General features: G+C 36.4%; 1 protein-coding gene across 3 annotated transcripts in view; it reads left to right on the top strand.

Annotated features, from left to right (window-relative positions):
• The window catches only part of LOC123564066 (regulator of G-protein signaling 6-like), a 132,185-nt gene that overhangs the window by 72,826 nt on the left and 32,599 nt on the right, over window positions 1-26,760 (top strand). The window contains exons 1-4 of one of the 3 annotated variants that reach the window (XM_053536709.1): window positions 7,871-8,871; window positions 17,924-18,025; window positions 24,683-24,744; window positions 25,251-25,370. In XM_053536709.1, the coding sequence (XP_053392684.1) occupies window positions 8,125-8,871; window positions 17,924-18,025; window positions 24,683-24,744; window positions 25,251-25,370 (1,031 nt within the window). In that variant the 5' untranslated portion in view covers window positions 7,871-8,124. Of the gene's footprint in view, window positions 1-7,870; window positions 8,872-17,923; window positions 18,026-24,682; window positions 24,745-25,250; window positions 25,371-26,760 lie in introns of those variants that run through there. The other 2 variants (XM_053536710.1, XM_053536711.1) reach the window with 2 other exon arrangements.

The following is a 26,760-nucleotide window of genomic DNA, read 5'->3' as shown; positions in this document are numbered from 1 at the left end:
TAACCAAACTTGCACACAACTTGTATCACCACAAAATCTTGCTTCCTTTCTTCAACTGGCCAGATTCCATCATGGGTTCCAGAGTTATGGCCCCTGAAAGGTCCAAAATTGGTTATTTTATATCTGATTACCTCCCCTGATTGTAATCAAAACGGATTTATATCAGTAAGTACTTATAGGACTTACTTGAAATTTCATTATTGTTATAAGTTGGACAGAGACAATCAGGGTAGATAACTATGGACTGGTTTTATGTCAAATTACCTCCCTTTATTTCAAATTAAAATGGGTATATCTCCATAACTAATGAAGATACTGATCTGAAATTTCATTTATGTCAACAGATTTATTTGGCAGATCCTTTTTGTTCACTTACAATATTTATTTTTAGCTCAGGTGAGTTTTTCTGATCGTTCAATGTCCGTCGTCTGTCGTCTGTCATCCGTCGTCTGTCGTCTGTCAACATTTAGCTTGTGTATGCGATAGAGGCTGTATTTTTCAATTAATCTTCATGAATATTGGTCAGAATGATAACCTTGATGATATCTAGGCCGAGTTCGAAAATGGGTCATCTCGGGTCAAAAACTAGGTCACTAGGTCAAATCAAAGAAAAACCTTGTGTATGCAATAGAGGCTGTATTTTTCAATCGATCTTCATGAATATTGGTCAGAATAATAACCTTGATGAAATTTAGGCCGAGTTCGAAAATGGGTCATCTCGGGTCAAAAACTAGGTCACTAGGTCAAATCAAAGAAAAACCTTGTGTATGCGATAGAGGCTGTATTTTTCAATTGATCTTCATGAATTTTGGTCAGAATGATTACCTTGATGAAATCTAGGCAGAGTTCGAAAATGGGTCATCTCGGGTCAAAAACTAGGTCACTGGGTCAAATCAAGGAAAAACCTTGTGTATGCGATAGAGGCTGTATTCTTCAACTGATCTTTATGAAATTTAGCCAGAATGATTACCTTGATAAAATCTAGGCCGAGTTTGAAAATGGGTCATCTAGGATCAAAAACTAGGTCACTAGGTCAAATTGAAGAAAAACATTGTGTATGCAATAGAGGATGTAGTTTTCAATTGATCTTCATGAAATTTGGTCAGAGTGATTGCCTTGATGAAATCTAGGTTGAATTTGAATATGGGTTATCTGAGGTCAAAAACTAGGTCACTAGGTCAAATTAAAGAAAAATCTTGTGTATGCGATGGAGACTGTTTTTTTCAATTGATTTTTATGAAATTTGGTCAGGATGATTGCCTTAATGAAATCTAGGTCGAATTTGAATATGGGTCATCTGAGGTCAAAAACATGTCACTTGGTCAAATCAAAGAAAAAACTTGTGTATGTGATAGAGGCTGTATTTTTCAATTGATCTTCATGAATTTTGGTCAGAATGATTGCCCTGATAAAATCTAGGTCGAGTTTGAACATGGGTCATCTAGGGTCAAAAACTAGGTCATATCTAAGAAAATGCTTGTTTTAGCGCAAGAGACCAATTTTTTGGTCCAATCTTAATGAAAATTGGTCAGAATATTTGTTTCCATGAAATCACTAGGTCAAACATGTTTTACACTGTTATGGTGTGTTTCTTAGGTGAGCTACCTAGGGCCATCTTGGCCCTCTTGTTTTAATTACTTCCCTTTTACGTTACTATAAATAGCTTATTTTTAGTAACTTTTTATTATTGGCCGTAGGGAAAAACCGAGAGCACTTTTCTGTGAAACAACATGGATGGTACCTCCAATTTTTAGGTGTATTTTGACATATCTATACCTTGTAAGAATTTTTTTTTTTCTTTTTGGTTAAATTTCTTCCCTTTTTGTTCCTGTCCTTTGGACTTTGATATTTTACTGAGGACCTTCTTGTCCTCAAGTGCAATGATAACAGGTGAGCGATTTAGGGCCATCATGGCCCTCTTGTTTTAATCAAACTTTCACTCAACTTGTATGGGCATAATATCTCGGTTCCTTTCGAAAACTGGCCAGATCCCTTCATGGGTTCCAGAGTTATGGCCCCTTAAAAGGCCAAAATTTGCTATTTTTGGCTTGTGAACACAATAAAGACCACATTTTGTAATAAACTTTAATCAGACTTGCACAGAACTTGTATGTGCATAATATCTCCATTCCTTTCGAAAACTGGCCAGATCCCATCATGGGTTCCAGAGCTATGGCCCCTTAAAGGGCCAAAATTTGCAATTTTGCTTGTGAACAAGATACAGACAACATTTTGCAATCAACTTTAATCAAACTTGCACACAACTTGTATTGGTATAATATCTTGGTTCCTTTCGAAAACTGGTCAGATCCCATCATGGGTTCCAGAGTTATGGCCCCTTAAAGGTCCAAAATTTGCGATTTTGGCTTTTGCAGCCATATAGAGACTTCATTTATGGTTTGATTTGATACAAACTTGCAAAATATCTTCAATAACAATGAATCTTGGATTCCATGATGAATCTTTCATATCCAGTCATATGTTCCGAAGTTATGGCCCCTGATTGATTCCTAAAAGAGCGAAAATTTGGTAATTTTTACCTTGTGAACACTATAGAAGTGACATTTTATATTTGATTTTAACCACACTTACACACAACTTAAGTAACAATAAGATCTCGGTTCCTTTCGAAAACCGGCTAGATTCCATCATGGGTTCTAGAATTACTGCCCCTGAAAGAGGTAAAATTTTCTATGTTGGCCTTTTTAGCCATATAGAGGTTTCATTTTTGCTTTGATTTGATACAAACTTGCACAGAATGTTTATCTTGATGATCTCTAGGCCTGGATCAAAACTAGGTCATGTCGGGTCAAAAACTAGGTCTTCAGGTCTAATCAAAGGAAACAACCTAGAGGCCCCATTTTTGACCCTATCTTCATGAAACTTGGACAGAATGTTTATTTTGATGATCTCTAGGCCAGGTTTGAAACTGGGTCATATAGGAATTGAAACTAGGTTGTCAGGTCAAATCAAAGGAAAAGCTTGTTAACACTCTTCATGCCACATTTATGACCCTATCTTCATGAAACTTAGTCAGAATGTTACTCTTAATGGTTCCTAGGCCAAGTTTGAAACTGGGTCATATGGGGTCAAAAACTAGGTCACCCAGTCAAATCAAAGGAAAAGCGTGTTAACACTCTTGTTCATTTGATGTGCATTAAACTTGGTCAGAATGTTTGTCTGCATGAAATATCATATGAATTTTTATCTGGGTCATGTGGGGTCAAAAACTAGGTCACCAGGTCAAATTAAAGAATAAGCTTGTTTACACCCTAGGGGGCACTTTTAAGCTCGACTATTCGAAGAATAGGGGAGTTATCCTACTCACCCCAACATCAGCGTGAGCGTTAGCATCACACAAATGTTGAAGTTTGCGTACCACCCCGAATATTTTCAAACTCCATTGAGATATTGCTTTCATATTTTGCATACTTGTTTACCGTCATGACCTCAGTCTGTAAAAAGAAGGAGGCAACTCTATCAAGCATTTTGACTGAATTATGGCCCATTTTCGACTTAAAATAAATGTTAAAGTTTGTGTACCACCCCAAATATTTTCAAACTCCATAGAGATATTGCTTTGATATTTTGCATACTTGTTAACCATCATGACCCCAGTCTGTAAAAAGGAGGAGGCAACTCTTTCAAGCATTTTGAATGAATTATGGCCCCTTTTCGACTTAGAATAAATGTTAAAGTTTGCGTACCACCCCAAATATTTTCAAAGTCCTTTGAGATATTGCTTTCATATTTTGCATACTTGTTTACCATCATGACCCCAGTCTGTAAAAAGGAGGAGGCAACTCGATCAAGCATTTTGACTGAATTATGGCCCCTTTTTGACTTAGAATATGCTTATTGTAGTGTTAAAGTTTTACTCATAGCTTATATTTTACTATCAAGCACTGAGAATAGTCGAGCGTGCTGTCAACTGACAACTGACAGCTCTTGTTTGATTTTATCTTCATAAATTTAAGTCAGAATGTTTGTTATCTTGAAGTCTTGGACAAGTTTGTATCTGGGTCATGTGGGGTAAAAAACTAGGTCACTAGATCAAATCAAGGAAAATGCTTATTTACTCTCAAGATGCCACGTTTTTTGGTCCAATCTTACTGAAAATAGGTCAAGATATTTGTCTCCGTGTAATCACTAGGTAAAACATGTTTACACTGTAATGGTGTGTTACACAGGTGAGCGACCTAGGGCCATCTTGGCCCTCTTGTCTACAAAATGGAACCAAACAGGTAATTTGATAAAACATAAGATGATTCTATGTTTGAGCTGTGAGGCTCTGCTAAATTTCTAAAAAAGGCTGGTCCATCATTCAATTTGAGCAGTACCACTTATTATTCAAGCACTGCCACAGTAGCGTAGTGGTAAAGCGCCTGCCAGCTGGCCAAAGGTTAATATTATTTGAAAAGAAATAATAACTTTTCTCTAATAACACGTAGGTTGCATGGTACTATTTCATTTCCTTCTGTATTTCATCTGAACGATAAAATACGTAACATCATTTTTAGCGCTTTAGAACATTTCAGTGACAGGAAGACCATATATAGCCAGTTATTATAACACATAATCTTACCAAAGATCTAAAACTATTATAGGAATAATTCTTGGTTTTAGCTTATCTGAGCACAAAGTGCTCAATAAGAGCTATGGTGGTCACCTTGTTCCTTCTTACATCGTCATCAACTGTCATCAACAATTTGACTGTAAATGCTCTAGAGGTCACAATTTTGGTCCAGTCTTAATGAGACTTTGTGGGAATGTTGCTGTCAATAAAATCTGAGATAAATTTGTTAGTGTGTCATCTGAGGCCAAAATCAAGGTCACTAGGTGAATTAATAGGAAAACCTTGTTAACACTCTAAAGGCCACATTTTCTACCTCATCTTATAAAACTTCTGAATGTTTGTGTCTTTGAAATCTAAGTTTTAAACTGGGTTAGCTTAGATCTTAAATTAGGTCTCTAGGTCAAATCATTGAAAAATCTTGTGAGAGGCAACATTTTCTACTTGATTATCTTATGTCTTTTTCTGTGAAATATATGGCAAGTCCAACATATCCAAAGGGCTTCTGCAGATGTTAGTACACAAAATAAACATATTGTTGCTATTCTTGCATATAAATAAAATCTGTAAAAAGATTACTAATTGTATTGTTTTTGTAGATGATGACATTACAATTCTGATACAGTTTTTGGTATGGGTCAGCATACCAAAATATGCATAATTGTAGGGCACATATCAACAACACTACCAAAATCATGTATTCAAGGTTTTAAAGAATTATTTTCTGGTCACCTACCATGTAGTGACAAGGTGAGCTTTTGTGATCCTCCGTCCGCGCGTTGTCCATCCGTCGTCCATCCACAATTTCTTGTGAACACGATAGTGACCACAGTTTGCTATCGATTTTAATCAGACTTGCACACAACTTGTATTGCCATAATGTCTCAGTTCCTTTTGAAAACTGGTCAGATCCAGTCATTGGTTTTAGAGTTAAGGCCCCTTAAAGAGCCAAAATTTGCTATTTTTGCTTGTGAACACAATAGAGACCACATTTGCAATCAGTTTTAATCAAACTCGCACACAACTTGTATTGGAATAATTTCTTGGTTCCTTTGGAAAACTGGCCAGAACCCATCATGGGTTCCAGAGTTATGGCCCCTTAAAGGGCCAAAATTTGCTGTTTTGGCTTTTGCAGCCATATAAAGACTTAATTTATGGTTCAGTATGATACAAACTTGCAAAATATCTTTAATAGATCTTGGATTCCATGATGAATCCATCAGATACAATCATGAGACCCAATCATAGGTTCCAGAGTTATGGCTCCTATTTGACTATTAACAGGTTCAAAACTGGGTCATTTGGGGTCAAAAACTAGGTCACCAGGTCAAATCAAAGGAAAAGCTTGTTAACACCCTAGAGGCCACATTTATGACCCTGTCATCATGAAACTTGTTGAGAATGTTTACCTTGATGCTTCCTGTGCAAAGTTCCAAATTGGGTTACATGGGGTCAAAAACTAGGTCACTTGGTCAATCAAAGGAAAAGCTTGTTAACACTCTTGAGGTCATATTTATGACCCTATCTTCATGAAATTTGGTCAGAATGTGCTAGACCAAGTTCGAAACTGGGTCATGTTGTGTCAAAAACTAGTTCACACGCTCAAATCAAAGGAAAAGTTTTTTAACACTCTAGAGGCCATATTTATGACCCTCTCTTCATGAAACTTGGTAAGAATGTTTATCTTGATGATTCCTAGGACACATGAAACTGGGTCATGTGGGGTCAAAAACTAGGTCACCACTCAGATCAAAGGAAAAGTTTGTTAACACTGTAGAGGCCACATTTATGACCCTATCTTCATGAAACTTGGCCAGAATTTTTAACTTGATGATTCCTAGGCCAAGTTTAACAGGTGAGTGATATAGGGTCTTCATGACCCTCTCGTTAGTTTTGTTATTACAAACTTGACATCAGCCATATTTTGGCATATTGTTTAAAAAATTAGTAAAACATAAACACATTTTCATGAAAAATAATTATTACATATGAGTTACTTTGAATACAAACTTATAGACCTGCTTCCAAGATTTATATGAATTCTGTTGTATCTGTGAGATATTAAATAAAAGCATAATATACCTTAAAGAAACACAAATTTATTTGCATAATTATTATCTTCATGTGGGCAGATATTTTACAATGCTGATTAGTACTCCTTGAAAAGGAAATAAAAGTACTTATAAAAGTCCTTGAATTTTCTTTGAAGTTTTGGAGAAATCCTGTTGATGAAGATGTAGACAGATTAATTTTATATGAGTAATTCATAATTCTTTGATGTGTTTACAACACAGGATTCACAGAGTAATGCAAGGGAGAGAAACCTCTTTGGTATAAACCTTTGTAATGGCCATTAGCTTGATAAAGGTGTTGTAGGGGCCTCAGTGACCAAGTGGTTAAGGTCGCTGACTTAGAATCACTTGCCCCTTGCAGATCAGGGGTTGAGCCGCACTTTGGGTGTTGAATTCTTCATGTAAGGAAGCTATCTAGCTGATTTAGAGAAGATTGGTAGTTCTGCCCAGGTACCTTCTCGTGATGAAATAATGCACAGAGGGACACCTAGTGTATTCTTTTACCATTAAATGCTGAAAAGTCGCAATAATTATGACCTGTAATTGTGCCGGTGTGACATTAAACCAAACAAAGGAAGGAGAAAAAAAAAGTGTTACATATAAAGCATTGGGGTATTTTTTGCCAGTAAACATCTCTTTTGTAGTATTTATTATGTTTCCAAGTCATAATTATCAGGCCAAGTATTCCCCTGCCTATGTGTGTTTTTTTTTTTTTAAATTGCACAATAACTGATTGTTTTAAGGTTACAAATATAAAAGCTCTGAGAAATTATATCTGCAGATATTACAAAATTTTAACTTTTGTGTTGTTTTTTTTTTAATTTCATATGTATTATTGGCTCCATTAATTGCTTGAATATTGAGTGAGGCCCAACATAGGGTAATTTTCGGACAAAACTTATTAACAGTTAGTATTTTGAAACAATACAAAATGTAGTTTCATGATTTTTGTTTGATGATAGTATTATTGAGGTTTTACAAGATCTGAAATTGAACTTTCTATTAAAGAAATAAAAGTAAATTAAGAAAACAACGTAATTGAAGAACACATGAGGCACAACTTTGGTATTTAACATGATAATTGATATTGAGCAACTGAAGTTGCAGAGGTATATAACAAAATATAATTCACATCAGTCAAATTATTTATAAGTACTTTTTCCTGTAAGCGCCCCTTCATTGTACTTGAGAGTATGGGGAGAAGGGAAGTGGTGACATTGAAACAGTATGAGATAAAGTAAAATTGAAAACTTCCTGTTGGCAGCATCTGACCTATTGCACATTTTATAAACAGTGTGTGAACAGTTTTCAAAGTCTTGTGGTTGAATTATATTTCTGTGTTGAATCCAGCATACTCAGTGCTGTTATTCATGTCAGTGGAATATTTTGTGAGTTGAAATTGAAGGATATGCTGTACAGTGACTGAAGCAGACATACAAGCTCAGAATATTAAGACGGGGGAAGTGTCAGCTAACATGCATGTATGACATCATAATGGGAGGCCTCAGCTGTGTGGCAGGTAAACCTGAGCCAGAGCAGGTTGAGGCAGAGCCTGTGAAACGTGTTGCAACAGTTGAGAGGCGTGAATCTCAGAGACCCTGGAACAGACACAGCCTGCAAGTGTATTGCGGAGAACCTCGAAAAAACTCTGGGACTTGTGAAGACAAGCCACCCGATGATGGTGAAAAGACTAAACCAGAGCCCACTAACACTGACAATGAACAAAATCATGTAACCGAATCAGATACTGTAGATGTAAAACCTGCATTAGCCCATGGTGTCAGTTCTGCTGAAGACATTTTGGATCTGTCTGACAATGATGATACAGAGAATGAATCCAAAGATTCTGTACCAGATATTCTCATTGAAAGTGCCATCCAGCATGTAAAATTCTATCCACCACCCCATATTGCACCATTTGATCCTACAGAAGCAGTGAAAAAAAGACCAAGAAGTTTAGATTCTGCAGAGAGTCAGATGACTAGAAAGTCAAGACCTTTGAGTTACAGTCCTGGATTGTTAAAGACAAAACACCCTCGTAGTTTACACAGTATTACAGAGGCTGTGGATAAATCACCTCGGAAACGACCGCAGAGTATGGATATGGCAAACTTTTTTGAAGCTAAAGGATTTGATATTCATACGCAAAAATTGCGTAGAGTTTTAACTCAGAAAGTAAAAGAGAAGATAAAAGAAGATTTACAAAATAACAAATGTACCATACAGGTTGTTATATTTGTTTATTAGCTCACATGTCACAAAGTGACAAGGTGAGCTTTTGTGATTGCGCAGCGTCCGTCGTCCGTGCGTGCGTGCGTAAACTTTTGTCTGTGACCACTCTAGAGGTCACATTTTTCATTGGATCTTTATGAAATTTGGTCAAAATGTTCATCTTGATGGTCAAGTTCGAAACCGGTTCATGTGCCTTCAAAAACTAGGTCATAGGTCAAATAATAAAAAAACCTTGTGACCTCTCTAGAGGCCATATTTTTCATGGGATCTGTATGAAAGTTGTTCTGAATACTCATCTTGATAATATCTAGGTCAAGTTCGAAACTGGGTCAACTGCGGTCAAAAACTAGGTCAGTAGATCTAAAAATAGAAAAACCTTGTGACCTCTCTAGAGGCCATACTTGTGAATGGATCTTCATAAAAATTGGTCAGAATGTTCACCTTGATGACATCTAGGTCAAGTTCGAAACTGGGTCATATGCCATCAATAACTAGGTCAGTAGGTCAAATAATAAAAAAACCTTGTGACCTCTCTAGAGGCCATATTTTTCATTGGATCTGTATGAAAGTTCGTCTGGATGTTCATCTTGATGATGTCTAGGTCGAGTTCGAAACTGGGTCAACCTGCTGTCAAAAACTAGGTCAGTAGGTCTAAAAATAGAAAAACCTTGTGACCTCTCTAGAGGCCATACTTTTGAATAGATCTTCATGAAAATTGGTCAGAATGTTCACCTTGATGATATCTAGGTCAAGTTCGAAACTGGGTCACATGCCATTAGTAACTAGGTCAGTAGGTCAAATAATAAAAAAACCTTGTGACCTCTCTAGAGGCCATATTTTTCAATGAATCTTCATGAAAATTGGTTAGAATTTTTATCTTGATGATATCTAGGTCAGGTTCAACACTGGGTCACATGAGCTCAAAAACTAGGTCACAGTGTCAAATAATAGAAAAAACGACGTCATACTCTGTTTAAAACTCGGTCATGTGGGGACAGGTGAGCGATTCAGGACCATCATGGTCCTCTTGTTTCAGTATTTCACACTAAACATGCTTCTCAATAGTGGTAGCAGGATGCACACAAAAAATGTAATAGTCTTTTAAAAGTCCTCGACTTTGATGCCCATTCTTTAAAAGTCTTGGAAAATGTCACCTCAATGCAAGAAGTGGAAAACTGCATTGATTTAAAGAATGATTATTCACTTTTTGCGCTAAGGGGAAATAATAATATGCTAATTTTAAATTTTAAAATTTAATATCTGGAAAGTACTTTAATTAATTCCTTTAAAGTGCTTGAAAAGTATTTAGATAAAAGTGCTTGAAAAGGATTTAGATAAAAGTGCTTGAAAAGGATTTAGATAAAAGTGCTTTTGACTTAGAAATCTTGGTTAAGTTTTTCGTCCCAGTTCATATGTTATAAATACTTTGAGGTAAAGCTTTAAATTTCATCACTTGTTTTACTCACGCATGTCAGTTGTAGCAGCAATAACTCCATCAAGCATTTTGGTTGAATTATTGCCCCTTTTTGACTTAGAAATCTTGGTTAAGTTTTTCGTACCAGTCTACATTTTGACAAAGTCTTTTGAGATAAAGCTTTGAAACTTCCAACACTTCTTAACCATCACCATGTCCAGTTGTAGGCAAGAGTACATAACTCCATCAAGCATTATGGCTGAATTATGGCCCTTTTTGACTTAGAAATCTTGGTTAAGTTTTTCGTACCAGTTTATATTTTGTGTAAAGTGTTTGACATATGGCTTTGAAACTTTTATAACTTGTTCAGTATAATAGTCTCTATCAATAGGCAAGAGTACATAACTCTGCCATCTTTTTTGGCTGAATTATGGCCCTTTTTGAACTTGGAAATTGGTTCTGTTTTGTATATGTCCATGTTTTGTCAAGACTATTTTACATATGGCTTTTAAACTTGAAACACTTGTTTATCATTATGATTTCCATCTGTAGGCAAGAGTACATAACTCTGACAACTATTTTGGCTGAATTATGGCCCTTTTTGGACTTCGAATTTTGTTCAGTTTTTCTTACAAGTCAGCATTTTGTCAAAACTATTTAAACTGTGGCTTTGAAACTTTTAACACTAGTTTATTAACATGATTTCCATCTGTAGACAAGAGTACATAACTCTGTCAACTATTTTGACTGAATTATGACCCTTTTTGGACTTGGAAATTATGTAAATTTTTCATACAAGTCCATATTTTGCCTAACATATAACTTAACATATTTGCCATCATGGTCACACATTGCCATTTAGTGCAAGACTAATCGAAATCCACAAATACAGGAACATTTTTTGTTTAATCCATTTTTTTCTTTTGTCTGAAAATCTATGGAAATATTTTGACCCCATTCTTCAATCAATTCTTTGAATAGTCGAGCGCGCTGTCATCCGACAGCTCTTGTTGGTCTTCCGTTGCTGTTTGTCAAAGCATAACTGAAAACAAGTTTATTTTTTATAAAGAAATGACATATTAAGCTCTCTTGGTTGAGGCATGTTGTCAACAAATCTGGACATTATCGTTTTGTATACCACCTGTCAATGAAGTGTATGTTTTAGAGTCCTTTTAACATGCACTGAGAAATCATTTTTTTAATTAGCAGACATGTTTTTAGCTCAGGTGAGTTTTTGTGACCGCTCGATGTCTGGCGTCTGTCATCTGTCTGTCAACATTTAGCTTGTGTATGCGATAGAGGCTGTATTTTTAGCTCACCTGTCACATAGTGACAGGGTGAGCTTTTATGATCGTCTGTCGTCCGTCCGTCCACAATTTCTTGTCTGCACAATAGTGGTTTCATTTACGATTTTATTTTAACCAAACTTGCACACAAATTGTATCACCATAAGATCTTGGTTCATTTCTTGAACTGGCCAGATCCCCTTATGGGTTCCAGAGTTACATCCCCTGAAAGGGCCAAAATTAGCTATTTTGACCTTGTCTGCACATTAGCAGCTTTATTTATGATTTGATTTTTACCAAACTTGCACACAAATTGTATCACCATAAGATCTTGGTTCCTTTCTTGAACTGGCCTGATCCCATTATGGATTCCAGAGTTGTGGCCCCTGAAAGGGCCAAAATTAGCTATTTTGACCTTGTCTGCACAATAGCAACTTCATTTATGATTTGAATTTAATCAAACTTGCAAAAAACTTGTGTCACCATAAGATCTCAGTTTGTTTCTTGAACTGGCCAGATCCCATAATGGGTTTCAGAGTTATGGCCCCTGAAAGGGTCAAAATTAGCTATTTAAACCTTGTCTGTTTTTGAACTGGCCAGATTCCATTATGGGTTCCAGAGTTATGGCCCCTGATAGGGCCAGAATTAGCTATTTTGACCTTGTCTGCACAATAGCAGCTTTATTTATGATTTGAATTTAATCAGACTTGCACAAAAACTTGTGTCACCATAAGATCTTGGTTCCTTTCTTGAACTGGCCAGATCCCATAATGGGTTCCAGAGTTATGGCCCCTGAAAGGGCTAAAATTAGCTATTTTGACTTTGTTTGCACAATAGCAGCTTTATTTATGATTTGATTTTAACCAAACTTGCACACAACTTGTATCACCATAAGATCTCGATTCCTTTTTATACGCCCTAAGAGACGTATTATGTTATCGCCTCCGTGTCCGTCTGTCTGTCTGTCTGTTGGTTAGCAATTTCCCTTCCACTATGTGACTCTTGAACCCCTTGAAGGATTTCAAAGAAACCTGACACAAATGTTCACCTCATCAAAACAATGTGCAGAGTGCATGTTTCGGATGGCTCACTTCAAGGTCAAGGTCACACTTAGGGGTCAAAGGTCATATGACTTTGTTTTGTGTGTATATTGCTCTGCATTTGCCTTGCATTGCAGTGCTCTTGTTTTTATTTGGCAGATTCTTCTTTAATTTTGTTTTAATTACTTCCCTTTCATGTTACTATAAATAACTTATTTAGTAACATTTTCATTATTGGCCGTAGGGAAAAACTGAGACCACTTTCCTGTGGTACAACATGGATGGTACCTCCAATTTATAGGTGTATTTTGACATATCTGTACCTTTAAGAAAATTTCAACTATATTTTCTCATGATTCTTTTGATTGATCTTGATTAAGATTTTTTGACCTTCTTGTCCTTAAGTGCGATGATGAAAGGTCAGCGATATAGGGCCATAATGGCCCTCTTGTTCAACTGATCTTCATGAAATTTTGTCAGAATGATTGCCTTGATGAAATCTAGGCCAAGTTCGAAAATGGGTCATCTGGGGTCAAAATGTAGGTCACTAGGTCAAATCAAAGAAAAACCTTGTGTATGTGATAGAGGCTGTATTTTTCAAGTGATCTTCATGAATTTTGGTCAGAATGATTACCTTGATGAAATCTAGGCCATGTTTGAAAATGGGTCACTAGGTCAAATCAAAGTAAAAACCCTGTGTATGCGATAGAGGCTGTATTTTTCAACAGGTCTTCATGAAGTTTTGTCAGAATGATTGCCTTGATGAAATCTAAGCCAAGATCGAAAATGGGTCATCTGGGGTCAAAAACTAGGTCACTAGGTCAAATCAAAGAAAAACCTTGTGTATGCAATAGAGGCTGTGTTTTTCAATTGATTTTCATGGAATTTGTTCGAAATGATTACCTTGATGAAATCTAGGCCTAATTCGAAAATGGGTCATCTGGGGTCAAAAACTAGGTCACTAGGTCAAATCAAAGAAAAACCTTGTGTATGCGATAGAGGCTGTATTTTTCAATTGATTTTCATGAAATTTGGTCAGAATGATTGCCTTGAAAATCTAGGTCAAGTTTGAATATGGGTCATCTAGGTTCAAAAAGTAGGTCACTACACTGGGAAAAATATGTGCATATACTTGAGTATACGGTCCCGTATATGTCTAATATACGAAAATCATATAAAAGGTATCTTTCCTGAAAGTATGATCAAAACCTACAACTTAAACATACTTTTGGACCTTGACAATCCCTAACTTTGAAAACTGACATAAACTGTTTAAACGTATTGATGCTAAAGTATGAATGAAAGGATCCATGTGAGAAAAACATGAATGTCCAATTAAAGAATACGGGATTCCCGTATATGGAATGTTCCATATGCGGGAAAAATGTTTCCGTATATGCCCGTATATTAGGAGTATACGGAATGCGTACACTCCCGTATACGGAACCATTTTCCGCAGTGCTAGGTCAAATCAAAGAAAAACCTTGTATATGCGATAGAGGCTGTATTTTTCAATTGATCTTTATGAAATTTGGTCAGAGTCATCTGGGGTCAAAAACTAGGTCACTAGGTCAAATCAAAGAAAAACCTTGTGTATGGGATAGAAGCTGTATTTTTCAATTGATCTTCCTGAAATTTGGTCAGAATGATTGCCTTGATAAAATCTAGGTCAGATCAAAGAAAAACCTTGTATATGCGATAGAGGCTGTATTTTTCAATTGATCTTTATGAAATTGAGTCAGAGTCATCTGGGATCAAAAACTAGGTCACTAGGTCAAATCAAAGAAAAACCTTGTGTATGGGATAGAAGCTGTATTTTTCAATTGGTCAGAATGATATTTGGTCAGAATGATTGCCTTGATGAAATCTAGGTCGAGTTTGAAATCTTGGTCATCTGGGTCAAAAGTAGGTAACTAGGTCAAATCGAAGAAATACTTGTTTAAAACCTTAGCGCTGCAGAGTCAATAACATTTTGGGCAAAAGCTTAGGAACCTAGGATCAACGCCGATTAAATCGGTTATCAGGTATCCAAGCTGTTTGTCTCTGAAATTGTCTTCAATTTTGGTGCAAATTGAATTGAACTTTACAATTTTAGCAGATTGACATTTCATGGCAGAACGAAATTTATCTAGCATGCTAAAGGTTAAACTCAAGAGACCACATTTTTGGCCCAATCTTAATGAAAATTGGCCAGAATATTTGTTTCCATGAAATCACTAGGTCAAACATGTTTACACTGTTATAATATGTTTCTCAGGTGAGTGACCTAGGGCCATCTTGGTCCTCTTGTTCCCCATTAGATTGTGTTTTACAAGACCCAATTTCAAAGGTGATTGTCGCATTGGGTATCAAAGGTCTTGTCTAGTCTTTACTGGACTATAAATTTGACATTTATGGAGCAACTTTGGTTTTAATTTACATTTAGGCTGTGTTTCAACGAATTATGGGTTTAGAATTCTACTATTTATAACAGCCCTGGGAGTAAGGAGCCTGTTGACAAACAGTTTTTAGCTCACATGTCACAAAGTGACAAGGTGAGCTTTTGTGATTGTGCAGCGTCCGTGTGTCTGTCCTTAAACTTTTGCTTGTGACCACTCTAGAGGTCACATTTTTCATGGGATCTTTATGAAAGTTGGTCAGAGTGTTCACCTTGATGATATCTAGGTCAAGTTCGAAACTGGGTCACGTGCGGTCCAAAACTAGGTCAGTAGGTCTAAAAATAGAATAACCTTGTGACCTCTCTAGAGGCCATACTTTGCAATGGATCTTCATGAAAGTTAGTCAGAATGTTCACCTTCATGGTATCTATGTCAAGTTCGAAACTGGGTCACGTGCCATCAAAAACTAGGTCAGTAGGTCAAATAATAAAAAAACCTTGTGACCTCTCTAGAGGCCATATTTTTCATGGGGTCTGTATGAAAGTTGGTCTGAATGTTCATCTTGATGATATCTAGGTAAAGTTCAAAACTGGGTCAACTGCGATCCAAAACTAGGTCAGTAGATCTAAAAATAGAAAAACATTGTGACCTCTCTTGAGGCCATACTTTTCAATGGATCTTCATGAAAGTTAGTCAGAATGTTCATCTTGATGATATCTAGGTCAAGTTCGAAACTGGGTCACAAGCCTTCAAAAACTAGGTCAGTAGGTCTAAAAATAGAAAAACCTTGTGACCTCTCTAGAGGCCATATTTTTCATGGGATCTGTATGAAAGTTGGTCTGAATGTTCATCTTGATGATATCTAGGTCAAGTTCAAAACTGGCTTAACTGCGGTCAAAAACTAGGTCAGTAGGTCTAAAAATAGAAAAACCTTGTGACCTCTCTAGAGGCTATACTTTTGAATGGATCTTCATGAATAGAATATTGGTCAAAATGTTCACTTTGATGATATCTAGGTCAAGTTTGAAACTGGGTCACATGCCGTCAAAAACTAGGTCAGTAGGTCAAATAATAAAAAAAAACATGTGACCTCTCTAGAGGCCATATTTTTCATGGGATCTGTATGAAATTTGGTCTAAATGTTCATCTTGATGCTATCTAGGTCAAGTTCAAAACTGGGTCAACTGTGGTCAAAAACTAGGTCAGGAGGTCTAAAAAATAGAAAAACCTTTTGACCTCTCTAGAGGCCATATTTCCATATTTTTCAATGGATCTTCATGAAAATTAGTCTGAATGTTTACCTTCATGATATCTAGATAAAGTTCGAAATGGGTCATTTGCCTTCAGAAACCAGGTCAGTAGGTATAAAAATAGAAAAACCTTGTGACCTCTCTAGAGGCCATATTTTTCAATGGATCTTCATGAAAATTAGTCAGAATTTTTATCTTGATGATATCTAGGTCAGGTTCAAAACAGGGTCACATGAGCTCAAAAACTAGATCACTATGTCAAATAATAGAAAAAACAACGTCATACTCAGTTCAAAACTGGGTCATGTGGGGACAGTTTATGGAAGCACTAAGATTTACTTATTCGTTAGTCTGTCCTGACGTACATCAAAATGTCCTCTTTCAGAATTTATGTTTATGGGCATATCTCAAAAATTGTTTAGGCTAGAGTCATCAAAATTGATATGATTTTTATTCAACATGTGAAGTTATGCATTTGTGGTTTTGAACAGGATTTCACTCAGTCAGACCAGAGTTATAGCCCTTGACTTGATATGCATAAAAAGGCCTAATAGTTTTTGTCAAGTTTGTCTGAAAAAGTATTTGACCTAGGGCTATGGCCATTATAGAAATATTGTTCAGCACCTGGGTTTTTGTTTGGGATTTCACTCAGCAAGACCAGAGTAATTTCCCTTGACTTAGTCAAAACTGCCGAAAAGGGCCTTAAAGTTAGTGTAACACCAGTCTTAAAATTATTTGACATAGAGTCATAAAACATAAGAGTAATGTTTTGTAGCATGTTAGGTTATGCGCTTGGTGTTCTGTTTGGCATTTTACTTGGCCAAACCAGAGTTATGACCCTTGACTTAGTAAAAAGCCCTCATGAAGGACTTAACATGTTTGTGTCACATATATTTAAAAATGTGACTTAGAATTATGAAACCATATAAGAATTCTGTTCACTATTTGAATTTGTTTTGTTTGGGATCACGCCATTCAAGACTAAAGTTACGGCTCTTAACTTGGTCAATAAGTATGCATTACAGGCCTTAAAGATTGTTCCCATATTTCTGAAAAGAAGTATTTGACCGGAGTCAAATGTTGATCAGCTTGTGGTGTTGGTGTTCTGAGGGTTTTATGTGGGATTTTACCCCATCCCCCTTAATGAATCATGCCCCCAACCAAAGGTAAAAGGTAAAAAAAGTTTATTTCATCTTTAATTGTCAACAAGTAACATCTGACCTTGAAGTGACAAGACTTATCTAGCTCACACAATGTCTTCAATAGCAACAGGTACTTAGACAATAATAATAAGTAGAAAAGATTCTATATTGTTGTCAGAGTACTGGTATTCCAGTTTCTTCAGTCTATTATTGGAGTTGCATATCTGCAGAGCTCATGAATTTCAGTAGGTCAAAGGTCAAGGTCACAATAGAGTTCAAAGTCAAATCTGTCATTTGTATTTCTTGCCCGGAGCACAACTTAAGAACTATTCCAAGGTATCAGCTTTAAACTTGGAATGTAGGTGAGTGTTGATGAGACACTTTTGCAGAGTGCAACAACCCATCCACACACACACATTACACCATTAAATATACACACACAAGCACATTATGACTGAATGTATACTTCCATTACATTTGGAAGTTCTTTTGGAATTTAGTGGAACATATTTCTTGAATGAACATATCTTTTACAGCCAGGTCAGGTGAAATATTTAGAGGAGAGACCTAGCAGATGTTTTCAACCAAGTCAAATGGAATCACGAAAGAAGAAAAACAGAGATCTCAAAATAAAGGAGGTATATTTCTTATCTTATAGACTTTAAATTTATTTTTGTATAGTTATGTCTCCCTCCCTCTGGGGGAGACATATTGTTTTTGCCCTGTCCGTCCATACGTCACACTTCATTTCCGAGCAATAACTGGAGAACCAATTGACCTAGAACCTTCAAACTTCATAGGGTTGTAGGGCTGCTGGAGTAGACGACCCCTATTGTTTTTGGGGTCACTCCATCGAAGGTCAAGGTCACAGGGGCCTGAATATTGAAAACCATTTCCGATCAATAACTAGAGAACCACTTGACCCAGCATGTTGAAACTTCATATGATGATTGATCATGAAGAGTAGATGACCCCTATTGTTTTTGGGGTCACTCCGTCAAAGGTCAAGGTCACAGGGGCCTGAACATTGAAAACCATTTCCGATCAATAACTTGAGTACCACTTGGCCCAGAATGTTGTAACTTCATAGGATGATTATACATGCAAAGTAGATGACCCCTATTGATTTTGGAGTCACTCCGTTAAAGGTCAAGGTCACAGGGGCGTGAACATTGAAAACCATTTCCGGTCAGTAACTTGAGAACCACTCGACCCAGAATGTTGAAATTTCATAGGATGATTGTTCATGCAGAATAAATGACCCCTATTGTTTTTGTGGTCACTCCTTTAAAGGTCAAGGTCACAGGGGCCTGAACGTTGATAACCATTTCTGATCAATAACTTCAGAACCTCTTGATCCAGAATGTTGAAACTTCATAGGATGATTGAACATGCAGAGTAGATGATCCATATCGATTTTTGGGTCACTCTGTTAAAGGTCAAGGTCACAGGAGCCTGAACATGGAAAACAATTTCCGATCAATAACTTGAGAACGTCTTGACCCAGAATGGTGAAACTTCATAGGATGATTGAACATGCAGAGTAGATAATCCCTATTGATTTTGGGGTCAGTCTATTAAAGGTCAAGGTCACAGGGGCCTGGTCATGTATAATCATTTCTGGAGAATAACTTGAGAACCACTTGACCTAGAATGTTGAAACTTAATAGGATGATTGGACATGCAGAGTAGATGACCCCTATTTATTTTGAGGTCACTTGATCAAAGGTCAGGGTCACAGGAGCCTGAACATGGAAAACAATTTCCGATCAATAACTTGAGAATCACTTGACCAAGAATGTTGAAACTTCATAGGACGATTGAACATGCAGAGTAGATAATCCCAATTGATTTTGGGGTCAGTCTATTAAAGGTCAAGGTCACAGGGGCCAGGTCATGTAAAATCATTTCTGGAGAATAACTTGAGAACCACTTGACCTAGAATGTTGAACTTAATAGGATGATTAGACATGCAGAGTAGATGACCCCTATTTATTTTGAGGTCACTTGATCGAAGGTCAAGGTCACAGGAGCCTGAACAGTGACTTGAGAACCACTAGGCCAATAGTGTTGAAATTTAGCGGGATGACTGGACATGCCAAGTAGATGATCCCTATTGCAGTTAACCATCAGTGTCTCTTTGACTTTCGTTCCTGACCCCTATTGACTTCTTGCCTATAGGACTTTGGATTGGGGGAGACATGAGCTTTTTTACAAAAGCAATTTCTAGTTTGACATTAATTTTGTGTACTTCAATGTTACATTTTTCAGATATATACACTCACTGTTCCATCTAGTGATAACTTTCCAGACATGTTTTTAGCTCACCTGTCACATAGTGACAGGGTGAGCTTTTGTGATCGCCCTTTTTTCGTCCACAATTTCCTTGTGAATACAATAGAGACCACATTTTGTATTTGATTTTAATCAAGCTTGCACACAACTTGCATGGGCATAATGTCTCGGTTCCTTTCGAAAACTGGCCAGATCCATCATGGGTTCCAGACTTATGGCCCCTTAAAGGGCCAAAATTTGCTATTTTTGGCTTGTGAACACGATAGAGACAACATTTTGCAATCAACTTTAATCAAAATTGCACACAACTTGTATAAGCATGTTATCTCAGTTCCTTTCGAAAACTGGCCAGATCCCATCATTGGTTGCAGAGTTATGGCCCCTTAAAGGGTGTATGCGATAGAGGCTGTACCGTCGGCGTCAACAATTCGACTGTTAACACTCTAGAGGTCACAATTTTAGCATAATCTTAACGAAACTTAGTCAGAATGTTACCCTTAATAAAATCTTGGAAGAGTTCGATATTGGGTCATCTGGGGTCAAAAACTAGGTCACCAGGTCAAATCAGTGGAAAAGCTTGTTAACACTCTAGAGGTCACAATTTTGGCCCAATCTTAATGAAACTTGGTCAGAATGTTACCCTTAATAAAATCTTGGACGAGTTCGATATTGGGTCATCTAGGGTCAAAAAGTAGGTCACCGGGTCAAATCAAAGGAAAAGCTTGTTAACACTCTAGAGATCACAATTTTGGCCCAATCTTAATGGAACTTGGTCAGAATGTTACCCTCAATAAAGTCTTAGATGAATTTGATATTGGGTCATCTGGGGTCAAAAACTAGGTCACCAGGTCAAATCAGTGGAAAAGCCTGTTAACACTGTAGAGGCCATATTTATGACTGTATTTTCATGAAACTTGGTCAGAATGTTAATCATGATGATGTCAAAGTCCAGTTTGAATCTGGGTCATGTGGGGTCAAAAACTAGGTCACCGGGTCAAAACAAAGGAAAAGCTTGTTAACACCCTAGAGGCGGTATTTATGACCATATCTTAATGAAACTAGGACTGTCATTGATAGAAACGATATTGATGTATCAATGATATTTTTTGGTCGATCGATTATCGATTCCCATTTTCAAAAATTTATATTTTACAGAGAAAAAACTGTCTAGTTAAACTGTCAGACCCTCTAAAACAACTTTTTTTGCCTACTAAAATGTGCCGTAAGTAATGGAAGTTGTCAAAACAGGTCATGTCTAAACTTGTTCTGTAGCAGTCTTTTCCCACTAGCTGGCACTACCTGTATGGGTAGAAGTAAAAAGGGCTCAACTTCAGAATCTATTTGCAAAAAGTTTTGTTGTCCTGTTTGTCCTGTCTTGAAAGGTCGCTCCGTTGTTTGTACATATAAAACCATATATATAGTGTAAAATTATACTGTTTTCGTAAAGCTGATCAAACTCAGTAAAAGGTACAGAATTTAGCTAGTGACCATAACAATAACAATCATAGATGGCCGAAGAGGAAGCTGTCGCCGGCTAGAATAGTGGAAAAAGAGTCAAAAGACGGAAAGAAAAGCTTTGTTTGGCTTCGTAGAAACACAGAATGTTGTTTAAACATGCCCTTCAGTACAACAAACAAACAGTCAAACACTACAAATTTGAGGGCCCATCGAAAACTTGGGCAGAAGTTAAAAAAAAACACACACAGAACCACGTGGTGCCAGCACCGAATGTAAGTGCAGGGTAAAAATAAGACAGGGTATGAAACAGGCTAACAGATTAACAAAAACATGTAAATAAATAAATAAATTATTTTAATAAATAAATCTGTGGAAGAGAAATGTAGAAATTTGCTGTTTGAAACCCGACTCCAGTGCCTGGTATTATAAGTTCACAAAGTTGTAAAGTAGGATAAATGCAAAAGAGGAGTGAAGGCAAAATACAGATGAAAGATTTTATTAATTTTCATTTATTTTATTTACTTCATAAATACAAATACAACATAATCAAACAGTAATATGAAAAGTAGGCAATAAAACTAAACATAACATTAACAAGAAGGTATAAAGCATGCACATGAACAAACAGGTTGTTAATCTAACTTAATTATCGATATATCGATGTATCGTCGATATTTGTCTTCCGATATATTGGTATCGTCGATATGCATAAGACCCAATCAATGACAGCCCTAAATGAAACTATCTTGATGATCTTTAGGTCAATAGGTCAGGTGAGCGATACAGGGCCTTCATGGCCCTCTTGTTCAATTCATCTTCATGAAATTGGTCAGAATGATAGCCTTGATGAAATCTAGGTCAGGTTTGAATATGGGTCATCTGGGGTCAAAAACTAGGTCACTAGGTCAAATCAAAGAAAATACTTGTTTTTGCTCCAATTTTAATGATAATTGGTCAGAATATTTTTTCCATGAATTCACTAGGTCAAACATGTTTACACTGTTATGGTGTGTCTCTCAGGTGAGCGACCTAGTGCCATCTTGGCCCTCTTGTCTAGTAGTCCTCTACCAAAATTGTTCAAATTATGCCCCTGGGGTTAAAAGAGGCCCCACCCTGGGGTCACTTACGTATTATGTGAGTTATATAGGAAAAATATTTAAAAAATCATCTGATCCTATTTCCAAGACTGTTTAATTATAATTACCTGATGACCCAAAGTAATATGATGTCACTTTACTGTGACCTTGACCTACTGATCTACTTTCTTGTTTTTAGCTCACCTGAGCACGAAGTGCTCAAGGTGAGCTTTTGTGATCGCCCTGTGTCTGTCGGCGGCGGCGTCATCGTCAACAATTTGACTGTTAACGCTCTAGAGGTCACAATTTTGGCCCAATTTTAATGAAACTTGATCAGAATGTTACCCTCAATACATTCTTGGACAAGCTCAATATTGGGTAATCTGGGGTCAAAAACTAGGTCACCAGGTCAGATCAAAGGAAAAGCTTGTTAACACTCTAGAGGTCACAATTTTGGCCCAATCTAAATTAAACTTGGTCAGAATGTTACCCTCAATAAAATCTTAGACAAGTTCGATATTGGGTCATCTGGGTCAAAAACTAGGTCACCAGGTCAAATCAAAGGAACAGCTAGTTTACACTGTAGAGGCCACATTTATGACTGTATCTTCATGAAACTTGGTCAGAACGTTAAGCTTGATGATCTGTAGGTCAAGTTCAAATCTGGGTTAGGTGGGATAAAAAACTAGGGCACTAGGTCAGTTCAAATGAAAAGCTTGTTAACACTCTAGAGGCCACATTTTTGACTGTATCTTCATGAAACTTAGTCAGAATGTTAATCTTGATGATCTTTAGTTCAGGCTCAAATCTGGGTCATGTGGGGTCAAATCAAATGAAAAGCTATTTAACACTTTAGAGGCCACATTTTTGACCATATCTTAATGAAACTTGGTCAGAATGTTAATCTTGATGATCTTTAGGTCAATAGGTCAGGTGAGCGATACAGGGCCTTCATGGCCCTCTTGTTTAAGATACAGCCTTGAAATTTTGATGACATACACAGTTTTGCACACAAATGGTAGAACTGAATTTCATTGACCATGAATGTGACCTACTGACTTTCTTAATATTTTATCATCAGTTTGACATTTGAAACATGTAGCTCATATTACTCAGGTGAGCGATCCAGGGTCATCATGACCCTCTTGTATGTAAATGAATATACCTTAGCAGCTTCTAATGAGATTGATTGAACTATTATTTATGTCTTCCATGGTAAGAAATAGTCTTACTACAAATATTTTTAAAGAACTCTTAAGGGTGGAAAAAGGAATTTCTTAAGTTTCCAAAACATCTCACAGTGTAATTCTAACCATTTTGGACACAAAATTTTTAAAATTTCAATTTTGACTATTGTTTGATTGTTATACCTTAGTCAAAATAATGTAAAAAAAATACTCCCTTGTCTTGTAAGAAGTTTGTAATGGGAAAGAAAGATATTTGGAAGTTTTTCATTTAGCAGAATGTTCCATTTGTTTGTCATAAAGTTGCAGTTTATAAAGATGTCTTAAAAATTCACCCCATGATACTCATATTAACCTTTAGCCTGCTGGCGGCGAATTATTCTGCCTTTGCGACCAGTGCAGACCAAGATTAGCCTGCACATCCGTGCAGTCTAATCATAGCCTGCACTGTTCGCTATTCAGTCAATAAATTTTCAGTGAACACCCCTTCGAATAATAAATGGTATTGCCCAAATTGAATGATGGGACAGTCCATTATAGAAATTTAGCAGGCTAAGGGTTAAACTGGGTATTGCAAAAATAGTCGGATCAGACAGTAGAAATAAGGTTGCTACTCATCAAATACTTCAGTATTGTTTTAGATTTTCCCATTCTTTGGTTTTCTTAAATACTGTTAACTATCAAGATTGTCATATACTGGTAAGTGTAATTATATTTAAAAAATACAGTACAGATACCAATTTAGTCGTCTACCATATTGTTTGCCCTGTGCCTGTCTTGTCTGTCACACAATGTGGGATCCTTCAATAACTTTAGAAGTACAGTATATTTGTTCATGAATCTTGAAGTATGCATATCCGTTTATTTTGTTGCTATGCAAAAATGTGGTTACTAGGGCAAAGAGTATTCCAAAAATATGATCTTGTGATAACTTTAGAAGTATATGACATTTTTCCTGAAATTTGACACATTGATAGACAGCAATATGGAGAATATGCACATACTTTTATTTCGTTGCTATGGCAACAAATATGGTTTCTTTGACAACAAATAGTCTAAAAATATAATAAACATGTGGATTCTGTGATGATTTAAGAAGTACAAGAGAGTTTTTCATGAACTTAGTTTATTGGTAGAAAACTGTGCAGAACATGCACAATATTTTGTTTTCTCTGTTTGTCTTTCCTTCCAGTTCAAGTGTTGCATTTTTAAAGCAGTTCAGTTTGTAACAAATTTTAAAGTGATATAATTTTGTATTTTTTTGCAAATTATAATTTTTCAGATTGGATATTTGAAGAAAGCTTTAACAAGGCCTCGTATGAAATTTTCCAAATCCATTGAAATGTAAGTAAATGCTATCATGTCACACATCCCACTAACCATCTTTTCCTTTTGTTACTTAAGAAAATAAAGTCATCTGACAATAATAGAATCTTAACCCTTATCATGTTGGATGCGATTGATTCTGCCTTTGCGATCAGTGCAGATCAAGATCAACCTGCACATCCTTGCAGTCTGATCACGATCTGCACTGTTCGCCATTCAGTCAGTATCTTTTTGGTATGCACCCCTTTTAATAGTTAATGGTACTGTCCAGATTGAAAGATGGACAAGTTCATTACAGAAATTTAGCAGGGTAAGGGTTAAACTAGACAGGAATGATATCAGCAATCTGTTTGCTTAATATTTTCACAGAAATTGTAAAATCATGTTACCCTCTTCAGAAGATTTAGAATGAACTGTTTATATAGGTGGATAATTGCTGGATATCTGTAGTTCATTGTCCATATTGTTAACACTATACAGGTCACAGTTTTCATGTTGTTAAGTTTGTTGTTTTCCTATTGCAGATTTGTGCAGCACAGTGAACAGTATATGCAGTATGATCCTCTGTTAGATACACGGGCAGCTCAACCCAGCAACCCCTGGATCTCCGAGGACGAGATGATGTGGGATATCAACGGAGACTTGTAAGTGCTGTGTTTCCTTTGCAGTAGCTGTAGGTTTCCAGCATGGATTTTGTGAAATTTTATCTAATACTGTTTGGCATAATTAATAGTATTTTGACAGGTAAATTTTGCTACCCATTGAGGAGATGTTTCCACTTGGACAGTTTGCAGTCGTTCCTTTTTGTAAAACGCTTCAAACACCTGGTTACCCTAAGCTCACCCAACATGTCATCGGAAGTTGTGTGTGTACATTTCAGTTATACATTGTAGTTCAAGCCATTTCTTCAAAAAAAAAAAATTACAGTATTGAAGCTTTTTTGCCTTGGACTTATATTGCGATAACTTCTGATATAATAAATAGTGCAAAAAGTGATTAACTAGAAGAAGTTAACCATTTCTTGCATTGAGGTAACGAATTTAATTAGTATTACATTACAGAAAAATATAATAGTTTCAAGGGGTCAAGTGTTTTGATGTGTAAACTTCTTCTTACAAGTTGCCAGCATACTTGTGTCTTATGACATGATTGAGAAATTATAGTTACTTCTTTAATTTGGTATGTCTTCAGGGGTGCCTGCTTTCTGGCTGTGTTTGTTGTGCTCTTGCTTCCAGGAAATCTATCCATACACTTTATTTTTTCAGAGACTTGAAAATTATAGCCAAAAGTAAAATGATTCGAAATTCTTTGTAAAATATCCCAGTCAGAGATGTTCTAGCAACAAAATGTTTGCTGACTCTACAAAAAAGATCAGTTGAAGTGTTTGGTTCTGCCTCTACACTAAAATCTTTAAAACTTTATGTTTAACAGGAGATTATTGAGTTTTGAGTGAAATGCAATTAGTTTCTTTCATTAGGACAGGAATGGAACTTTATGTGATGTTGACAGTTTCTAATACAATCAAAGTCCTTCATTGGTGTACTAAAAACATATATAATTGAAGCTACATTGGATGTTTAAAGGGACTAACCCACACACTTTAGACGAAAATTAACTTTTCTCAAAAATCCATAGAAAGTGAGTACTCTGAAAGTGACTAGTGGTACAAACTTATTGATATAAGATTTTTGCATGTTATTCTTATACATAACCAAAAATATTGTAGAGAAGTTAGTACACAGTTGCAACACTTTAGAAATAATGCAGAAAATTACATTCTTCTTGCATTTTTACCAATATCTAACTGTTATTCTCACCAACTTTATCACATTCTATGCCAAACTTCCTGGAAATGAACAAGTTGAAAAGTTTCACCCAAACTGGGGGCAAGTAGTTTTAAGGGTGGTCAATCTGATGTAATTTTGGACATGTCATGGATTTATTTGAAGCTTCTGTGAGTGAAAATGTACACTTATTTGAATTCACAGAGCACTTGAAGAATGAAAGATATTAGCAGGACATTTTTAGCTCCAC

The sequence above is a fragment of the Mercenaria mercenaria genome, chromosome 2, assembly GCF_021730395.1.
Source record: "Mercenaria mercenaria strain notata chromosome 2, MADL_Memer_1, whole genome shotgun sequence".
NCBI lineage: Eukaryota > Metazoa > Mollusca > Bivalvia > Venerida > Veneridae > Mercenaria > Mercenaria mercenaria.
The sequence above is the reverse complement of the archived record's forward strand: the minus strand, read 5'-3'. Positions and strand labels throughout refer to the sequence as shown.